Below are 18887 nucleotides of genomic sequence, written 5' to 3'. Positions count from 1 at the left end.
GAGCATCAGGGTCTTTTCCAATGCGTCACTTCTTCACATCAGGTGGCCAAAGTACTGGAGTTTCAGCTTCAGCATCAGTCCTTCCAATGAATACTCAGGACTCATTTCCTTTAGGTGGACTGATTGGATCTCCTTGCAGTCTAAGGGACTCTCAAGATTCTTCTCCAACACCACAGTTCAAAAGCATCAAATCTTCAGTACTCAGCTTTCTTTATAGTCCAACTCTCACATCCACACATGACCACTGGAAAAACCATAGCCTTGACTAGAAGGACTTTTGTTGACAAAGTAATGTCTCTGCTTTTTAATATGCTGTCTAGGTTGGTCATAACTTTCCTTTTAAGGAGTAAGTGTCTTTTAATTTTGTGGCTGCAATCACCATCTGCAGTGACTTCGGAGCCCCCAAAAATAAAGTCAGCCACTGTTTCCCCATCTGTTTGCCATGAAGTGATGGGACTGGATGCCATGATCTTAGTTTTCTGAATGTTGAGCTTTAAGCCAACTTTTTCACTCTCCTCTTTCACTTTCATCAAGAGGCTCTTTACTTCTTCACTTTCTGCCATAAGGATGGTATCATCTGCATGTCGGAGGTTATTGATATTTCTCCTGGCAATCTTGATTCTAGCTTCTGCTTCATCCAGCCCAGCATTTTGTATGATGTACTCTGCTGCTGCTGCTGCTGCTGCTGCTGCTGCTGCTAAGTCGTTTCAGTCGTGTCCAACTCTGTGAGACCCCATAGACGGCAGCCCACCAGGCTCCCCCATCCCTGGGATTCTCTGGGCAAGAACAGTGGAGTGCGTTGCCATTTCCTTCTCCAATGCATGAAAGTGAAAAGTGAAAGTGAGGTTGCCCAGTCGTGTCTGACTCTTAACAACCCCATGGACTGCAGCCTACCAGGCTCTTCTGTCCATGGGATTTTCCAGGCAAGAGTACCAGAGTAGGGTGCCATTGTCTTCTCCAGATGTACTCTGCATATAAGTTAAATATGCAGGGTGACAATATACATCCTTGATGTATTCCTTTCTTGATTTGGAACCAGTTTGTTGTTTCATGTCCAGTTCCAACTTTGCTTCCTGACCTGCATACAGACTTTTCAAGAGACAGGTCAGGTGGTCTGGTATACCCATCTCTTTAAGAACTTTCCACAGTTTGTTGTGATCCACACAGTCAAAGGCTTTGGCGGAGTCAATAAAGCAGAAATAGATGTTTTTCTGGAACTCTCTTGCTTTTTCAATGATCCAACAGATGTTGTCAATTTGATCTGTGATTCCTCTGCCTCTTCTAAATCTAGCTTGAACATCTGAAAGCTCATGGTTCACATACTGTTGAAGCTTGGCTTGTAGAATTTTGAGCTTTACTTTGCTAGCATGTAAGTTTGCTCAAATTCATGTCCATTGAATTGGTGATGCCATCCAACCATCTCATCCTCTGTTGTCCCCTCCTCCTTCCTTCAGTCTTTCCCAGCATCAGAGTATTTTCCAATGAATTGGCTCTTTGCATCAAGTGGCCAAAGTATTGGGACTTCAGTTTCATCATTGGTCCTTCCAATGAATATTCAAGGTTGATTTCCTTCAGGATTGACTGGTTGGACCTCCTTGTTATCCAGGGGACTCTCAAGAATCTTCTCTAACACTACAGTTTAAAAGCATTAATTCTTTGGCCCTCAGCCTTCTTTATGGTCCTAAAGCTATTTAATGCTATTTATGGTCCTGAAGCTAGTGGAGGTGATGGGATTCCAATGGAGCTGTGAAAATCCTTAAAAATGATGCTGTTAAAGTGCTGCACTCAATATGTCAACAGATTTGGAAAACTTAGTAGTGGCCACAAGACTGGAAAAGGTCAGTTTCATTTCTGAGTAGAATAGAATTCTACCTATGCTTAAATGAAGTGTTCATTTAAGTATGTATTAAAATATTGTTGTTGTTCTGTCACCCAGTCATTTCCAACTCCTTGCAACCCCTTGTGCTGTAGCATACCAGGCCTCTCTGTCCTTCACCATCTCCTGAAGTTTGTCCAAGTTCATGTCCATTGCATCAGTGATGCCATCCAGCCATCTCATCCTCTGATGCCCTCTTCTCCTTCTGCCCTCAATGTTTCCCAGCATCAGGGACTTTTTCAATGAGTCAGCTATTCTCATCAGATGACCAAAATACTGGAGTTTGAGCTTCAGCTTCAGTCCTTCCAGTGGATATTCAGGGTTGATTTCTCTTAAGATTGACTGGTTTGATCTCCTTGCTGTCCAAGGGAGTCTCTGGAGTCTTCTCCAGTACCACAGTTCAAAGGCATCAGTTCTTTGATAGTCTGCATTCTTTATGGTCCAGCTCTCACTGTCAGTTGGTAAAGAATCCTCCTACAGTGCAGAAGACTCTGGTTTGTTTCCTGGGTCAGAAAGATCTGCTGGAGAAGGGACAGGCTACCCATTCCAGTATTCTTGGCCTTCGCCTGTGGCTCATCTGGTAAAGAATCCTGCAATGCAGGAGACCTAAGTTTGATCTCTAGGTTGGGAAGATCCCCTGAAGAAGGGAATGGCTACCCACTCCTCTATCCTGGCTGGAGAATTCCATGGACTGTGTAGTCCATGGGGTCGCAAAGAGTTGTACACGATTGAATGACTTTCACTTTCTCACAACTATACGTGACCACTGGGAAGACCATAGCCTTTATTATACTGATGTTCATCAGCAAAGTAATGTCTCCGCTTTTCAACACACTGTCTAGGTGTGTCATAGCTTTCCTGCCAAGAAGCAAACATTTTCTGATTTCATGGCTGCAGCCACCATCCATGTGGTTTTAGAGCCCAAGAAGAAGAAATCTGTCACTACTTCCACTTTTCCCGCCTCTATTTGTTAGGAAGTAATGGGACAGGATGCCTTGATCTTAGTTTTTTCAGTATTTAGTTTTAAGCCAGCTATTTCACTCTCCTCCTTCACCCTCATCAAGACATTCTTTAGTTCCCCTCTTGTTCTTTAGTTCCCCTTTAGTTCCTTATTATATATGTATTTATATATATATATTTATAAATATATATATATAAAACCTTTGAGTTAAGGTAAGAGTAATTTAATTTTTGTCATCTATGCAATGTTTTAAAATAATTATTTATTTACTCAGTATTGACAAGTAGTTTATATGTCTCGGTCTTTATAAGTGCTGCAGATAAAAGATGAGGGAAATTTTTATCATTGTTCTCAATATTGAACAAATGGGACAATTATTTCCCACAGTCTTCAAGACTCCATCTTTTGTTGAATAATTAAAGCAGATTCCTTTTATCACTTACAGTGACATTTAATGGGAAAAGGTGAGTATCTGAACAAGTATTTTTAAACAACAGAATTTTAAATTGCAGAGAATGTACTCTTCCAAGCATGGCTTTAAAGCATTTCTGTCTTGTGCTCATTCACTCAGTCGTGTTTGACTGCAGCCCCATGGACTATAGCCCACCAGGCTCCTCTGACCATGGAAATTTCCAGGCAAGAATACTCAAGTGGGTTGCCATTTCCTCCTCCAGTGGATCTTCCTGACCCAGGGATAGAACCCACATCTCCTGCGTTAACAGGCAGATTGTTTACCACTGAGCAACAAAATCCCTATAATGTCTTATGTTTAGCAATTTTTAAGACTTTCAAGTGTATACTATTGTTTAAAACCAATAGTCTCCTTAACTCATAATATCTTCTTCATTAATATTATCTTTTTAAATAGTATATTAATTGTACATTCAAATTAGTAATAATAATTACCACGTATTTAGTGCCTACATTTTACAGTCTGTGTTCAGCTTACTTAGCAGTAAAACTAATATGTTAATCATTTACATTGTGTTTATTGATTTCTCATTTTGGGAACCTAAAACTTACAGAGGTAAGCACCTTGCCTTGGTCATATAACCAGGAAATGACAAAACTAGGATGCTTTGATTTCATTTATTCAACACATATTTATTGGGCACACCCTGTGTTCTAGGAACTATTTTATTAAACCCTGGGATTACAGTGGTCAACAAAACTGACAACATTCATACTTCCATATTTTCATGGGCAAAATGTCGCTACAGGGTCCTTGCTGTTAACTAATTTGCCATGGTGCCTTCTTTACATATATTATATGATAGTCACTCAGTCGTGTTCAACTCTTGACGACCCTTTGAAGCATTTGAGGTACTCCCATTTTATACATGAGATTCTGAGGCACCTTGGACAAATTAACATTCCCGAGGTCTTACAGCTTTGTGACCCTGCAAAGCCATTGACATTATCCCATGCTACTTCCAATATGTAAACAGGCACTGGCTAAAAAAAAAAAAGAAAAAAACAGACTTTTATATTACAAATAGTATTTGTTTTATAAGTTTCTCAGCCAGAATTTACTGTTCCAGAGGCTAAACGTTCCATAAAGAATTGCTGCCACAGGGTTAATCTGGATTGACATGCTTTGGGAATCCCATTAAATTAGTTCTTTGTTTGGGAGTCAGTTTAGTTAGTGACATAAAAGAGACTGCTATTGCTTTGGCAAAAAACAAAACAGTAACAAGAACCTATTTGTTTACTAACATCTTCCCGAATAGCAGTGAACACTATGTCATCTTAAATAATAGATTTTTAAAAGCAAGCTTTTGAAACTGAAAATCATACCTATGGAACATGTCTTGGATATGCATGCTTTCCCAAATTCTAAATAAGACATGTGATCTATTTCATCCGTTGTTGCTATTTCTATATTTCCTTAAGTTTTAAGTAAATCACCAATTCCCATTTTCAACAAATTTAGTACTTTCATTTATTGAAAGAAAACGAAATATTTTAGAAATTTACTGGAAAGAAAAGTTGGTTTTTTGGTAAAGTCTAAATGTTTTCTCAGTCTAGACTTGGCATATACCAACATCTGGTCTTTGCTTACTCTCTGTTATTTGTTTTACAATAGCAGTAGATATATTGAATATTTTTTCTCTGTACAAGGTTCTAGTGCAGTCTCCAGACAGAAAATAAGCATCCAGACAAAATAGTTTGCAACAAACACTCATAATATCCAGGATAAATTTATAATAAAACCTCTTTTAAAAATGTATTCTAAATATATGAAAGGCAATATGATGACAAGCTCATAATTCATGTGCTTAACAAAATTTTAGGAATATTATTTAGGAAGCAGATAACCACTGTAAAGGTCATTGACAATTTTTATGTGGATTATCAATGTATAAATAGAAAAGATTAAGCAGTACAATGAAAGTCTTAAAAAGAAAAGCTTCTACTGTTCATTATCAATTAGATGTGTCCAGTCATTGTTCAATAGTTCTTCCTTCTGAAATAATGATCAAGAAGGAAGACAAAATACTTCAGAAAGTGACATAATCAATCTGAGGACTTTACTATTATATGAAATGTAAATATCTATATTCCTTTAAAAACTAATGTTAATTTTTAAAAATACATAAAATACAGCCAGTAATCTCTGTGTTATTCCTGATTCTGAACATATGTGACAACTACTAGAATTTTAACATTCACATGCATCTTAAATGCTCAGAGGACTCTAAAATATTTATCTGGGCCTTGTTTACCTTGTTACTATGTTTCATGCTGTCAAATATTATTGAGTTCAATCTCTTTTTATTCTCCCAGGGTAGTATTTCCCAAGATGAAAATGCAGTTTATCTAATAAAAACTAAGATTCAGAATTGGCTTTTCTGGAGAACTTTCAAAATTCAATGTGTTTATCATTGTTTTAAGTCTGTTACTATTTTTTAAAGAAAACAGTGCAAAGGAAAGGCATATATTTGATAATAAAAGTTTCTTATCCACTAACCAAATTTCAGTTGATGAAATGCCATCTAGTATTTGTGCAGTAGTGAAAATATTATTTTGATTTCAGTGTCAGTACAAAGGTAGGAAGAAAAGAGTAAAAGAAAACAGAAGGAAGAGAAAAATGAAAAGAGGAGTTGTCTTAAAATTGGATTTGAATTGGGTCAACATAGAGCCTTTTATATACCTAGGAAACCATTAACAGGTTTGAGCCCAACTGGAAAAACATAGAGTAAATGAAAAAAAAAAAGAATAGAGGATAGAGTGGGCATGACCTGTATGAAAATTTTGTTTTACTCCTAATAAATACTCTGCTCATTTGAAAGCTTATTTATTAACCTAATTCTTTATAACCTCTATGACTCAATATTCACCTGTAGATTATATATATCACCATTGTAAGACTATTCTGGAAAAAATATTCAATTTGATTTTAAATGATTTGAATAGAGAATTCAAGTTTATAAGGAGAAAATATTCTTAATGATAATATCTCTATGCATGTACAATTTAATATAATACCAAGTACAAGTCATTCAACACAAAGGAATTTAATCAGTGATTACTATTCTCACAAAGGAGATAAAAGTCTCAGTTTGTAAACCATTGGCTATGAAACTGGGAAAAAGATCTTTAACTGTTATCCAAGAGAGTGAAATAAAGCATCTCTGTATAAAAAGAAAAGTTTTAGATTTATTATGTCTCTGGTTTCAGATCATTAAAGAAAAAAAAAACTTGGCGTTGGGAGTTAGATATATCTGTATAATGCCAGCTCTTCTACTCTCATGCACTAGGCGTGTATCCTTAGGCAAGTCACTCATCTTCTCTCAGCCTTCATTCTTCTGTAAAATGGAGTTAAAAATACTAGCCGCAAAGACTCTTTTGCATTAAATGAAGTGATGCTATGGAAGTTCTAGCACAGTCCCTGACAAAATAGGCAATCAGGAAACGTTACAAGATAATAAGAATAACTTTGCAGTGGTATGGCATAATGTCAGCAGCTTTTCCTGTTAAAGGGAAGCATTTTCTGTATGAGAAGACTGTTTCCTTGGCAGATAAGATGTTATTATTTATTGTGCTGCTTTTGTCAATTTGGAAAAGGTTAAACTAAAAAATTATCCAGAAATTTCAAATTCATTACAAGTCAGCCTATCACATGTCTTCAAGGCCATTCTGATGTGAATTTAAACTAGAATTGCAGGGCTGAATGAAATTTCACTTCTGGTTTACTCCAGTCCTCCTGATGGTTTAACATCAAAGACTTTTGGATATACCATTTTTTAAGGTTTTCCTTAAGGTTTTAATATATGACAGTGATAGAACTTGAATAGCTACTGACTCCACTTGATCTCTTACTCTTCATAATCATCACATTAACTTTAGACATAGAAATACATGCAGGAAAGTGAAAAGTGAAAGTGAAGTCGCTCAGTCATGTCCAACTCTTCGCAACCCCATGGACTGCAGCCTACCAGGCTCCTCTGTCCATGGGATTTTCCAGGCAAGAGCACTGGAGTGGGGTGCCATTGCCTTCTCCATAGAAATATACAGAGTAGTATATTACTGTGATTCAAAGTTCCTGGAAAATATGTATTTCAGTCCTCAACTAGAAAAAGTTTCTTTGCAAAGGCAGCCTATATATGTGTATGTGTCTCTGTCGAAGAAACTAGTATTGAAATACAGGGTTATATAGAATTAGCATCTTACCTTCTTGTTATTCATGCTCCTCACAATTTGGGGAAAAGCAGAAATTTGGTGTTCTACATCTGCATCTGCATCTTCATCTGCCTCTGCATCTTCAGTAATGAAAGTGACAGGAAATCACATTCTTAACTCTTGAGGAAGGATGGTGTGCAGATTGTGAAAAATCCCTTAGTGGTCCCCTTTTACACAATCTCCTGCCCAATGTCAAATCTTATTTTCAAGTGGAATTGTTGAGGTTTAAAAATTAAATAATTTAAGAAAGTGGAAAAGCCACCTAGTCTGTTGTCTCCCAAATGCATTAAAAATATCCCCTTTGTAAGGTATCTTAAAGAAGCATGAAAACTACAAGGCTTGTGAGAGCCACTGATGGAAAATACCATGCTGTATATTCATGAGATGTTTGTGACAATTACTGGAGGTAACTACAACCCACTTTCTTTCAGAATCAGTTCAGAGGATCAGCTAAGAATGCTGTTAACTATAAGAGACTCAATCTGTCAAAATGTATTAAAGTGACACACGGTTAATGCTAGTTCAACCTGAAAAAATCATCCTGTAATGAAATGCTTTATATAAACTCAGGAAAAATAGGAAATTCATGAGTCTCTACTAAATTAGACAGCATTAGAGACCCATGTTGGAGCGGTATAGAAATAGTAATTTGACTGCCTGCAGTGGCTTAGTAATGTCGCCTTCATACTTATTTAAAGATGTGTGTCCTCTTGTGAATACATCTTAGAGACCTAGAAATGACTTTGCTCCAAAATAGGGGAAGAATTTGGAAGAAGCAGGTGTGGGTAAATAGAAGGGAAGTTTATTTTCCTTGCTTACCTCCCAAGTTTTTTGGTAGCACATAAAAACATAGACATCAACACATATCTACCAAGGGAACATTTCATGCAAAGATGGGCACAATAAAGGACAGAAATGGTAGGGACCTAACAGAAGCAGAAGATATTAAGAGGAGGTGGCAAGAATACACAGAAGAACTGTACAAAAAAGATCTTCACGACCCAGATAATCACGACGGTATGATCACTCACCTAGAGCCAGGCATCCTGGAATGTGAAGTCAAGTGGGCTTTAGGAAGCATCACTATGAACAAAGCTAGTGGAGGTGATGGAATTCCAGTTGAGCTATTTCAAATCCTGAAAGATGACACTGTGAAAGTGCTGCACTCAATATGCCAACAAATTTGGAAAACTCAGCAGTGGCCACAGGACTGAAAAAGGTCAGTTTTCATTCCAATCCCAAAGAAAGGCAATGCCAAAGAATGCTTGAACTACCGCACAATTGCACTCATCTCACACACTAGTAAAGTAATGCTCAAAATTCTCCAAGCCAGGCTTCAGCAGTACAAGAACCATGAACTTCCACATGTTCAAGCTGGTTTTAGAAAAGGCAGAGGAACCAGAGATCAAATTGCCAACATCTGCTGGATCATCAAAAAAGCAAGAGAGTTCCAGAAAAACATCTATTTCTGCTTTATTGACTATGCCAAATCCTTTGATTGTGTGGATCACAATAAACTGTGGAAAATTCTTCAAGAGATGGAAATATCAGACCACCTGACCTGCCTCTTGAGAAATCTGTATGCAGGTCAGGAAACAACAGTTAGAACTGGACATGGAACAATGGACTGGTTCCAAATAGGAAAAGGAGTACATCAAGGATATATATTGTCACCTTGCTTATTTAACTTATGTGCAGAGTACATCATGAGAAACGCTGGGCTGGAAGAAGCACAAGCTGGAATCAAGATTGCTAGGAGAAATAGCAATAACCTGAGATATGCAGATGACACCACCCTTATGGCAGAAAGTGAAGAGGAACTAAAAAGCCTCTTGACAAAAGTGAAAGAGGAGAGTGAAAAAGTTGGCTTAAAACTCAACATTCAAAAAACGAAGATCATGGCATCTGGTCCCATCCCTTCATGGCAAATAGATGGGGAAACAGTGGAAACAATGGCTGACTATTTTTCTGGGCTCCAAAATCACTGCTGATAGTGACTGCAGCCATGAATTTAAAAGATGCTTACTCCTTGGAAGGAAAGTTATGACCAACTTAGATAGCATATTCAAAAGCAGAGACATTACTTTACCAACAAAGGTCCATCTAGTCAAGGCTATGGTTTTTCCAGTGGTCATGTATGGATGTGAGAGTTGGACTATAAAAAAAGCTGAGTGCCAAAGAATTGATGCTTTTAAACTGTGGTATTGGAGAAGACTCTTGAGAATCCCTTGGACTGCAGGGAGATCCAACCAATCCATCCTAAAGGAGATCAGTCCTGGGTGTTCATTGGAAGGACTGATGTAGAAGCTGAAACTCCAATACTTTGGCCACCTGATGCAAAGAGCTAACTCATTGGAAAATACCCTGATGCTGGGAAAGATTGAGGGCAGGAGTAGAAGGGGACAACAGAGGATGAGATGGTTGGATGGCATGACCGACTCAATGGACATGGGTTTGGGTGGACTCTGGGAGTTGGTGATGGACAGGGAGGCCTGGTGTGCTGCGGTTCATGGGGTCGCAAAGAGTCAGGCACAACTGAGCAACTGAACTGAACAACACACACACACACACACACACACACACACACATATATATATATATACACTTTGAACTGAGGCATATCTATAAAGTGCATCTTTACAGTGACTTTATTTTTCAAATGGGATCAATGAGCACTGAACCCAGTGCCACTCTCCCCACATTAGGATAGTCATAACCCCCATTCTGTCCATAGACATCAAGTCTTTAACTGAGAGGAAAAGACTAGATGATGTTGATATGACTACAGATCAGGACCAGAATGAGATACTACTTTACAGAAGTCACATGTGGAGAAAATAAAAGCTAGCATACCCTCCCACCAGTTTATAATTTCACCAAATTCGTAGACTTTATCTCATCAGATTTATTAGAGTCCTGCTCAGAAAGATCAATTATTGAGGAGTTCCTAAGTATGAAGAAAATGATTGGAAAGTGTTTTCTCTTTACCCCACATGTAAGTCAGAAATAAAAGGGAATCTTTTTTAAGAGCAGAAAGTTCATGACCCAAGGATATTAATGTCTAGGTTCTCAGACCGGAGATGGCTCTGCACTTGGGCAAACATATGATCATCCAGAAAACACTGTTTGAACAGTGCTTTAACACTCTGGAATCATTTGCTCATTGCCCTCCTTAACCCATTCTCTCCTCCTTCCTGCCTTGAAATTCCCTTCATTAAGTAGGCATTTAATCTCTAGAAGTTTGCTATTAAATATGCTACCTGGGAAACTTTTCTGAACTGTGCTTTAAGTGCAGATTGATTCATCAGATTATTTAGCTAACACTGTAATATGATAAAATATATTTAAATCTCATTGAAGAAACAGACAATACGTGTGAATTGACATCATAATTGTAATTTTGACTTCCTTACATCTGTGTTCGAAGATCTTGTTATATGGGTTTAATTTATATTTCTAACCTATTTTCCACTTTTCCCTTTCATATTACATTCTAACTTTTTTCTATACAAACCTCACTTTTCTACATCTGTGACTTTGATCATTCTTTTTAGTCCTCACAGATGTCACTTCCTTGATATTTTGTCTATTGACAGATAAGATAACTTGAGACAGCTATTCACAGCAAATAGTTTAGCTCCACTGTATGCTTATGAGCTATTCATAACCATAATGTAGTTCATTCATAATGTAGTTTTCAAACACAGACTGTATAAGAATCACCTGGAGTGCTAGCCAAAGATGGAGATTTCGCAGCTTCACCTCAAAGATTCTGATTTGGTAGTTCTATGAGGATCCAGAAGATGCATTAAATCCACCAGATGATTCCAGTGCAGGTCATTCCAGAACCTCTTTTAAAGACACTGTTCTAAAAACATCTCTCCTTTGTTTTTTAGATTTTTGCAAGACTTCCCAGAGATCATTTTTTTAAAAACAGAATTATCATTAAAAATTATTAATTCCCAGAAATTCCATTCAGAAATGCTAGAATACAAGCATTTTTACCCCCTGGCTGGATTGAAAGTATTTAGATGGAAGATAGCTAAATGTGGGTTGATGAAATTGCTATTAATCACTTTTTGAGAAAATGTAGGAATCCCAAGAACATGCTATAATTTGTATCACTTTTGTACTCCCTCTGCCAACTCTGTAGTTAAAAGAGTAACAAAACAACTGTTTATGAGAAGGACAGATTTAAGATGAAAATAATTCTTTTGCAAAACTCAGGAAATAGTATCAGAGCCTTCAGCCTGTGCTCTTCCAACTGGAGAATCCTGTATTTGTAATAAATTCCTTTTGCTCTGGATGAGTTCTGCATTTTCAATGAGGTTAACTTGGCAACATTCTAGTTGATTTTAATAAAAATAGCTGCTTTGAGGACAGGGAGCTGAGGTTGCCAAATTTACAGCTGCCTTGCACAATTACTCTTACACCTCCTTCAGGGCTACTTAGAACCAGTAAGCAAATTAAGTGTATCGATTGCAATTTTGTTGGTCTAACCCTGTTTTTTTTTTTTTTCCTCTTAAGGAATAAACGTGATTCCTTTCAGTATGTGTCTGTTCAGAGTGATCTCTTTTCTTTTCAGCCATAACACAAAGACAACATCATGGCTGGATCCACGACTTGCGAAAAAGGCTAAACCTCCAGAAGAGTGCAAAGAAAATGGTAAGTTATTTAAGTTTTTATGGTGTTTTGCCGTTGCACTTCAATAATGTGTCTATTTCTTAAAAGAGAGTCTTGTCTAAAGAAACTGTATTCTGATTGAGACAATTTTAAAGCTGTAATATTTAGTGCTCAGATAGGAGAGAGAATTAACTCGGCATTTCAGCAGTGCCATGTGGTTTTCCTTTTTCTCTGTAAGGTGACTGTGCTGGATATCAGAGCTCTGTCATCTCTGTGGGTTCTGTTTGACTCCTGGCCTTACTTTCCACCACCTACTAGGGAGTTTTTGTTTGCAATATGTCTCTCTGAGTACTCTGATCTTTTCATTGGAATTGAATATGGTGTATAGAGAAAAGTACTGTGAAACTATAAGTAATACTTTATTTTTGTGTTGTGAGGCATAACATTCTAATAGTTACTAAGGAATGAATCCATGATTTAAAGATATATGTAAATATTCTTTCTTTCAACCAAGCATTTAAATACAATTAATTGCATGAATGTGCTGGGTTATCTTTAGTTTTTTACATTTCCCAATGTAATGGCATAACTTGCTTGAAAATCAACTGTTTTTATCTATGTGAAGGGTTTTTAACAATAATCCTGATGACTAAATGAATGAAAACCTTGTTCTCTTATAGTAAATTATATAGATGAAATCTGTTACTGATGATACTTATAAGTTTTGTACTATTGAGTTTAATGTTGAAAGAGTACTTACAATTTGTCTAAAATGATAAATATCATATACTCCTGAAGATTCATTATTTGAACACATTCATAGTTTTTATCTGATCAAATTATTAGAGCCTTGTTCAGAGACATCTCATCATTGAAGAGCTCTTAAAAGTGAGGAAAGTGATGAAGAATATTTACACTTTTTAAAAAGCTTTTAGAAAGTCAACTTTTTACGGTCTGTAATTCTGAAAGTCCTTTAATTTTGACATAATTCTGTCTCAGATAATATCAAGATGCTATTGTTCATTCTTAAGTTATATGGTAAATATTCATAAGTTGGTTATACAACTGGGTTAAATTAAAAAATCAGTATACATTTACACATACGTATTTGAATGCATTAGTCTCTAATTTTTATCACTTTAATTTTATATTCATAGCTATATCTGTATGCCTTCTGTATACAAGTATAGCTGTATGTATGTGAATTTTTTACAATTATATTGTGACATGAGATTTTGAGCACAATTAGGGTACATTTCATTGATACCCATAAGACATGTGTTGCAAAGTATCATTGGTTATAAATTAAAATGACCTGATCTGCTATATCTAGGAGTTACAATTTACTTATGCCACAGATAAATTCAGTGATTTTGCAGTTCTTTAACATGTTGAACTTCTCAGCTCTCTTGTTATTCTCTGAGTTGTTCTTTTTCATTATAAAAGGCGATTAAAGTCAAATCTTGAAATCCCGGGAGAGATGTGAGTTTAACATTTTGAATAACTATAACATTTCAATGTTATCAGTTTCTCCTATATCTATACTCGTCTGTCTTTTCAGGATGGTATATGCCTAAAATATACCAGTATCTCTGAATCCATTGGCCATTAAGAAATGAGTCCTAGAATAGAGTCCTATAGCTCATAATGGTTTTATAACTGGTTAATTACTGTTTTTCATTTTGTTCAAAATAAGTAGTCCACAGACTTTATTTCATATATTATTGGAGTATTTTACAATAGAAACTAATATCTAGATAAAATGCTATTGTTCCAGACACATAGCTTAGGTTTTATTAACAAGAAAAATACCTTTTTGTCATAATATTGCTTCTGTTTTACTTCGTTTTCTTTTATTTAAATTATTTAGGTTAAAATTGTTTAAAATATTGAGTGTTAATGCATTGGTGTTGAGTCTACTAGTTAAGACAAGGTTCTTTATATGTTTCACAAGTCAATTCAGATAAAAAATGGTAGTAATTTTCTGAATTGCTGAAATATGTGTAATATATGTTTAAAAAATGTAGAGGCTTAAGATGATAATATGTTTCACTGGCAAAGATTTATCCTTCTTCTACTAGGGAGATAGAATGGAGGCTAATTACCTTAATCTGATCAGAACTGGGTCAACATGAGGTTGGACTGAGCTTTGGTGAGACCCAGTCTACATCTAGTTTGCTTTTTTCTCACAGTGTTTGCCCACCCAGAATTGTAGGTCAGCAAATATTTTCTATAGAGGGTCAGGTAGTAAATACTTTAGGCTTTGGTTACCCAGTCTCTTTGCAGCTACTCATTGTTTAGAAAAGCGGCCAAAATCTATATATAAATAAAGAGCATGGATTTATTTCAATAAACGTAGCTCAGGTACACAGAAACTTGAGATTTATATATTTTTACCAATTAAAATATTATTCTTCTTTTGTTTTTTTCTCAATTATTTAGAAGTGTATAAACAGTTTACTTACCCCTTGGACCATAAAAAATATAGGAGCAGGCTGGACTTGGTCCAGAGGATCAAACGTGGTCTAGTGGGTCCATGTGGAGCGTGCCCCTGAATAGCTCTTGAACACCAACAGTTAATTTTTTTTTCTACTTGACACTGCAAAACCACAAAAAAATCTGTGGTGCGTTTCAGGGGTTTTAGCTTATTTTAACGGAGAAAGCAATGACACCCCACTCCAGTACTCTTGCCTGGAAAATCCCATGGATGGAGGAGCCTGGTAGGCTGTAGTCCATGGGGTCGTTAAGAGTGGGACACGACTGAGCGACTTCACTTTCACTTTTCACTTTCATGCAATGGAGAAGGAAATGGCAACCCACTCCAGTGTTCTTGCCTGGAGAATCCCAGGGACGGGGGAGCCTGGTGGGCTGCCGTCTATGGGGTCACACAGAGTCGGACACAACTGAAGCAACTTAGCAGCAGCAGCAGCAGCAGCTTATTTTAAACTTCCACTTCAGTTCAGTTCAGTTAATTCGCTCAGTCGTGTCCGACTCTTTGCAATCCCATGAATCACAGCACGCCAGGCCTCCCTGTCCATCACCAACTCCCTGAGTTCACTCAGACTCACGTCCATCGAGTCAGTGATGCCATCCAGCCATCTCATCCTCTGTCGTCCCCTTCTCCTCCTGCCCCCAATCCCTCCCAGCATCAGAGTCTTTTCCAATGAGTCAACTCTTCGCATGAGGTGGCCAGAGTACTGGAGTTTCAGCTTTAGCATCAGTCCTCCCAAAGAACACCTAGGACTGATATCCCTTAGAATGGACTGGTTGGATCTCCTTGCAGTCCAAGGGACTCTCAAGAGTCTTCTCCAATACCACATTTCAAAAGCATCAATTCTTCGGTGCTCAGCTTTCTTCACAGTCCAGTTCTCACATCCATACATGACCACTAGAAAAACCATAGCCTTGACTAGACGGACCTTTGTGGGTAAAGTGATGTCTCTGCTTTTGAATATGCTATCTAGGTTGGTCATAACTTTCCTTCCAAGGAGTAAGTGTCTTTGAATTTCATGGCTGCAGTCACCATCTGCAGTGATTTTGGAAGCCAAAAAAATAAAGTCAGCCACTGTTTCTACTGTTTCCCATGAAGTGATGGGACCAGATGCCATGATCTTTGTTTTCTGAATGTTGAGTTTGAAGCCAACTTTTTCACTCTCCTCTTTCATTTTCGTCAAGAGTCTTTTTAGTTCCTCTTCACTTTCTGCCATAAAAGTGGTATCATCTGTATATCTGAGGTTATTGATATTTCTCCTGGCAATCTTGATTCCAGCTTATGCTTCTTCCAGTCCAGCGTTTCTCATGATGTACTCTGCACATAAGTTAAATAAGCAAGGTGACAATATATATCCTTTACGTACTCCTTTTCCTATTTGGAACCAGTCTGTTGTTTCATGTCCAGTTCTAACTGTTGCTTCCTGACCTGCATACAGGTTTCTCAAGAGGCAGATCAGGTGGTCTGGTATTCCCGTCTCTTTCAGAATGTTCCACAGTTTATTGTGATCCACACAGTCAAAGGCTTTGGCACAGTCAATAAACCAGAAATAGATGTTTCTCTGGAATCTCTTGCTTTTTCGATGATCCAGCAGATGTTGGCAATTTGATCTCTGGTTCCTCTGCCTTTTCTAAAACCAGCTTGAACATCTGGAAGTTCACGGTTCACGTATTGCTGAAGCCTGGCTTGAATAATTTTGAGCATTACTTTGCTAGCATGTAAGATGAGTGCAATTGTGTAGTAGTTTGAGCATTCTTTGGCATTGCCTTTCTTTGGGATTGGAATGAAAACTGACCTTTTCCAGTCCTGTGGCCACTGCTGAGTTTTCCAAATTTGCTGGCATATTGAGTGTAGCACTTTCAGAGCATCATCTTTCAGGATTTGAAATAGCTCAATTGCAATTCCATCACCTCCACTAGTTTGTTCGTAGTGATGCTTTCTAAGGCCCACTTGACTTCACATTCCAGGATGTCTGGCTCTAGGTGAGTGATCACACCATCGTGATTATTTGGGTCGTGAAGATCTTTTTTGTACAGTTCTTCTGTGTATTCTTGCCACCTCCTCTTAATATCTTCTGCTTCTGTTAGGTCCCTACCATTTCTGTCCTTTATTGTGCCCATTTTTGCATGAAATGTTCCCTTGATATCTCTAATTTTCTTGAAGAGATCTCTAGTCTTTCCCATTCTATTGTTTTCCTCTATGTCTTTGCATTGATTGCTGAGGAAGGCTTTCTTATCTCTCCTTGCTATTTTTGGAACTCTGCATTCAGATGCTTATGTCTTTTCTTTTCTCCTTTGCTTTTCACTTCTCTTCTTTTCACAGCTATTTGTAAGGCCTTCCCAGACAGCCATTTTGCGTTTTTGCATTTCTTTTCCATGGGGATGGTCTTGATCCCTGTCTCCTGTACAATGTCATGAACCTCAGTGCATAGTTCATCAGTCACTCTCAGATCTAGTCCCTTAAATCTATTTCTCACTTCCACTGTATAATCATAAGGAATTTGATTTAGGTCATACCTGAATGGTCTAGTAATTTTCCCTACTTTCTTCAATTTAGGTCTGAATTTGGCAATAACGAGTTCATGATCTGAGCCACAGTCAGCTCCTGGTCTTGTTTTTGCTGACTGTATAGAGCTTCTCCATCTTTGGCTGCAAAGAATATAATCAATCTGATTACAGTGTTGACCATCTGGTGATGTCCATGTGTAGTCTTCTCTTGTGTTGTTGAAAGTGGGTGTTTGCTATGACCATTGTGTTCTCTTGGCAAAACTCTATCAGTCTTTGCCCTGCTTCATTCCGTACTCCAAGGTCAAATCTGCCTGTTACCCCAGGTGTTTCTTTACTTCTTACTTTTGCATTCCGGTCCCCTATAATGAAAAGGACATCTTTTTTGGGTGTTAGTTCTAAAAGGTCTTGTAGGTCTTCATAGAACCGTTCAACTTCAGCTTCTTCAACGTTACTGGTTGGGGCATAGACTTGGATTACTGTGGTATTGAATGGTTTGCCTTGGAAATGAACAGAGATCATTCTGTCATTTTTGAGATTGCATCCAAGTACTGCATTTCGGACTCTTTTGTTGACCATGATGGCCAATCCATTTCTTCTAAGGGATTCCTGCCCACAGTAGTAGATATAATGGTCATCTGAGTTAAATTCACCCATTCCAATCCATTTTTGGAGAAGGCAATGGCACCCCAGTCCAGTTCTCTTGCCTGGAAAATCCCAGGGACGGGGGAGCCTGGCGGGCTGCCGCCTATGGGGTCGCACAGAGTCGGGACTGACTGAAGCGACTTAGCAGCAGTCCATTTTAGTTCGCTGATTCCTAGAATGTCAGCGTTCACTCTTGCCATCTCCTGTTTGACCACTCCAATTTGCCTTGATTCATGGACCTAATAGTCCACATTCCTATGCAATATTGCTCTTTACAGCATCGGACCTTGCATCTATCACCAGTCACATCCACAGCTGGGTATTCTTTTTGCTTTGGCTCCATCCCTTCATTCTTTCTGGAGTTATTTCTCCACTGATCTCCAGTAGCATATTGGGCACCTACTGACCCGGGGAGTTCCTCTTTCAGTATCCTATCATTTTACCTTTTCATACTGTTCATGGGGTTCTCAAGGCAAAAATACTGAAGTGGTTTGCCATTCCCTTCTCCAGTGGACCACATTCTGTCAGACCTCTCCACCCTGACCTGCCCGTCTTGGGTGGCCCCACAGGGCATGGCTTAGTTTCATTGAGTTAGACAAGGCTGTGTTCCATGTGATCATATTGACTAGTTTTCTGTGATTATGGTTTCAGTATGTCTGCCCTCTGATGCCCTCTCACAACACCTACCATCTTTTGGGTTTCTCTTACCTTGGACATGGGGTATCTCTTCACGTCTACTCCAGCAAAGCACAGCCACTGCTCCTTACCTTGGACGAGGGGTATCTCCTCTTCTGAACTTGACAGATATCATCATGGGGTGACTGGCATTGTTGGAGCCTGTCAGTCCCTCAAGATTCTGCAGCAGCCTGCCCATTTCTGTCACCCGCCATGATGGCCTTCTTCCCAGGTGAAGGCTGGATTCTTCTCACAGCCCAATCAACAAAAATGAACTACACATCTTTCCTTACCTCTCCAGGGTTCTTTCTTCTTCAGATTCTTAGACCATTTTAGATCTTTTATTTCAGCAGTTTTCTGATTCCCTTGTACTGCTTATTTTTACATTTAATCTAGATTTTCTGTGTGTTCTCTTGGGTTATAACCTGC

At 38.0% G+C, this 18887-nt stretch overlaps 1 protein-coding gene across 22 annotated transcripts in view; it reads left to right on the top strand.

Moving 5' to 3' along the window:
* Nucleotides 1–18887, top strand: part of MAGI2 (membrane associated guanylate kinase, WW and PDZ domain containing 2) — a 1472356-nt gene that overhangs the window by 956851 nt on the left and 496618 nt on the right. For all 22 annotated transcript variants that reach the window (XM_086397095.1, XM_086397093.1, XM_086397091.1 and 19 more), the window contains one exon: nt 12106–12185. In XM_086397095.1, coding sequence (XP_086253221.1) covers nt 12106–12185 — 80 coding nt within the window. The remainder of the gene's footprint in view (nt 1–12105; nt 12186–18887) is intronic.

Source organism: Bos grunniens, chromosome 4 (assembly GCF_055505025.1).
Source record: "Bos grunniens cultivar Pamir isolate PY7600 chromosome 4, Bosgru_T2T1.0, whole genome shotgun sequence".
In the NCBI taxonomy this organism is placed as follows: domain Eukaryota; kingdom Metazoa; phylum Chordata; class Mammalia; order Artiodactyla; family Bovidae; genus Bos; species Bos grunniens.
This window is presented reverse-complemented; position numbering and strand designations above follow the sequence as displayed.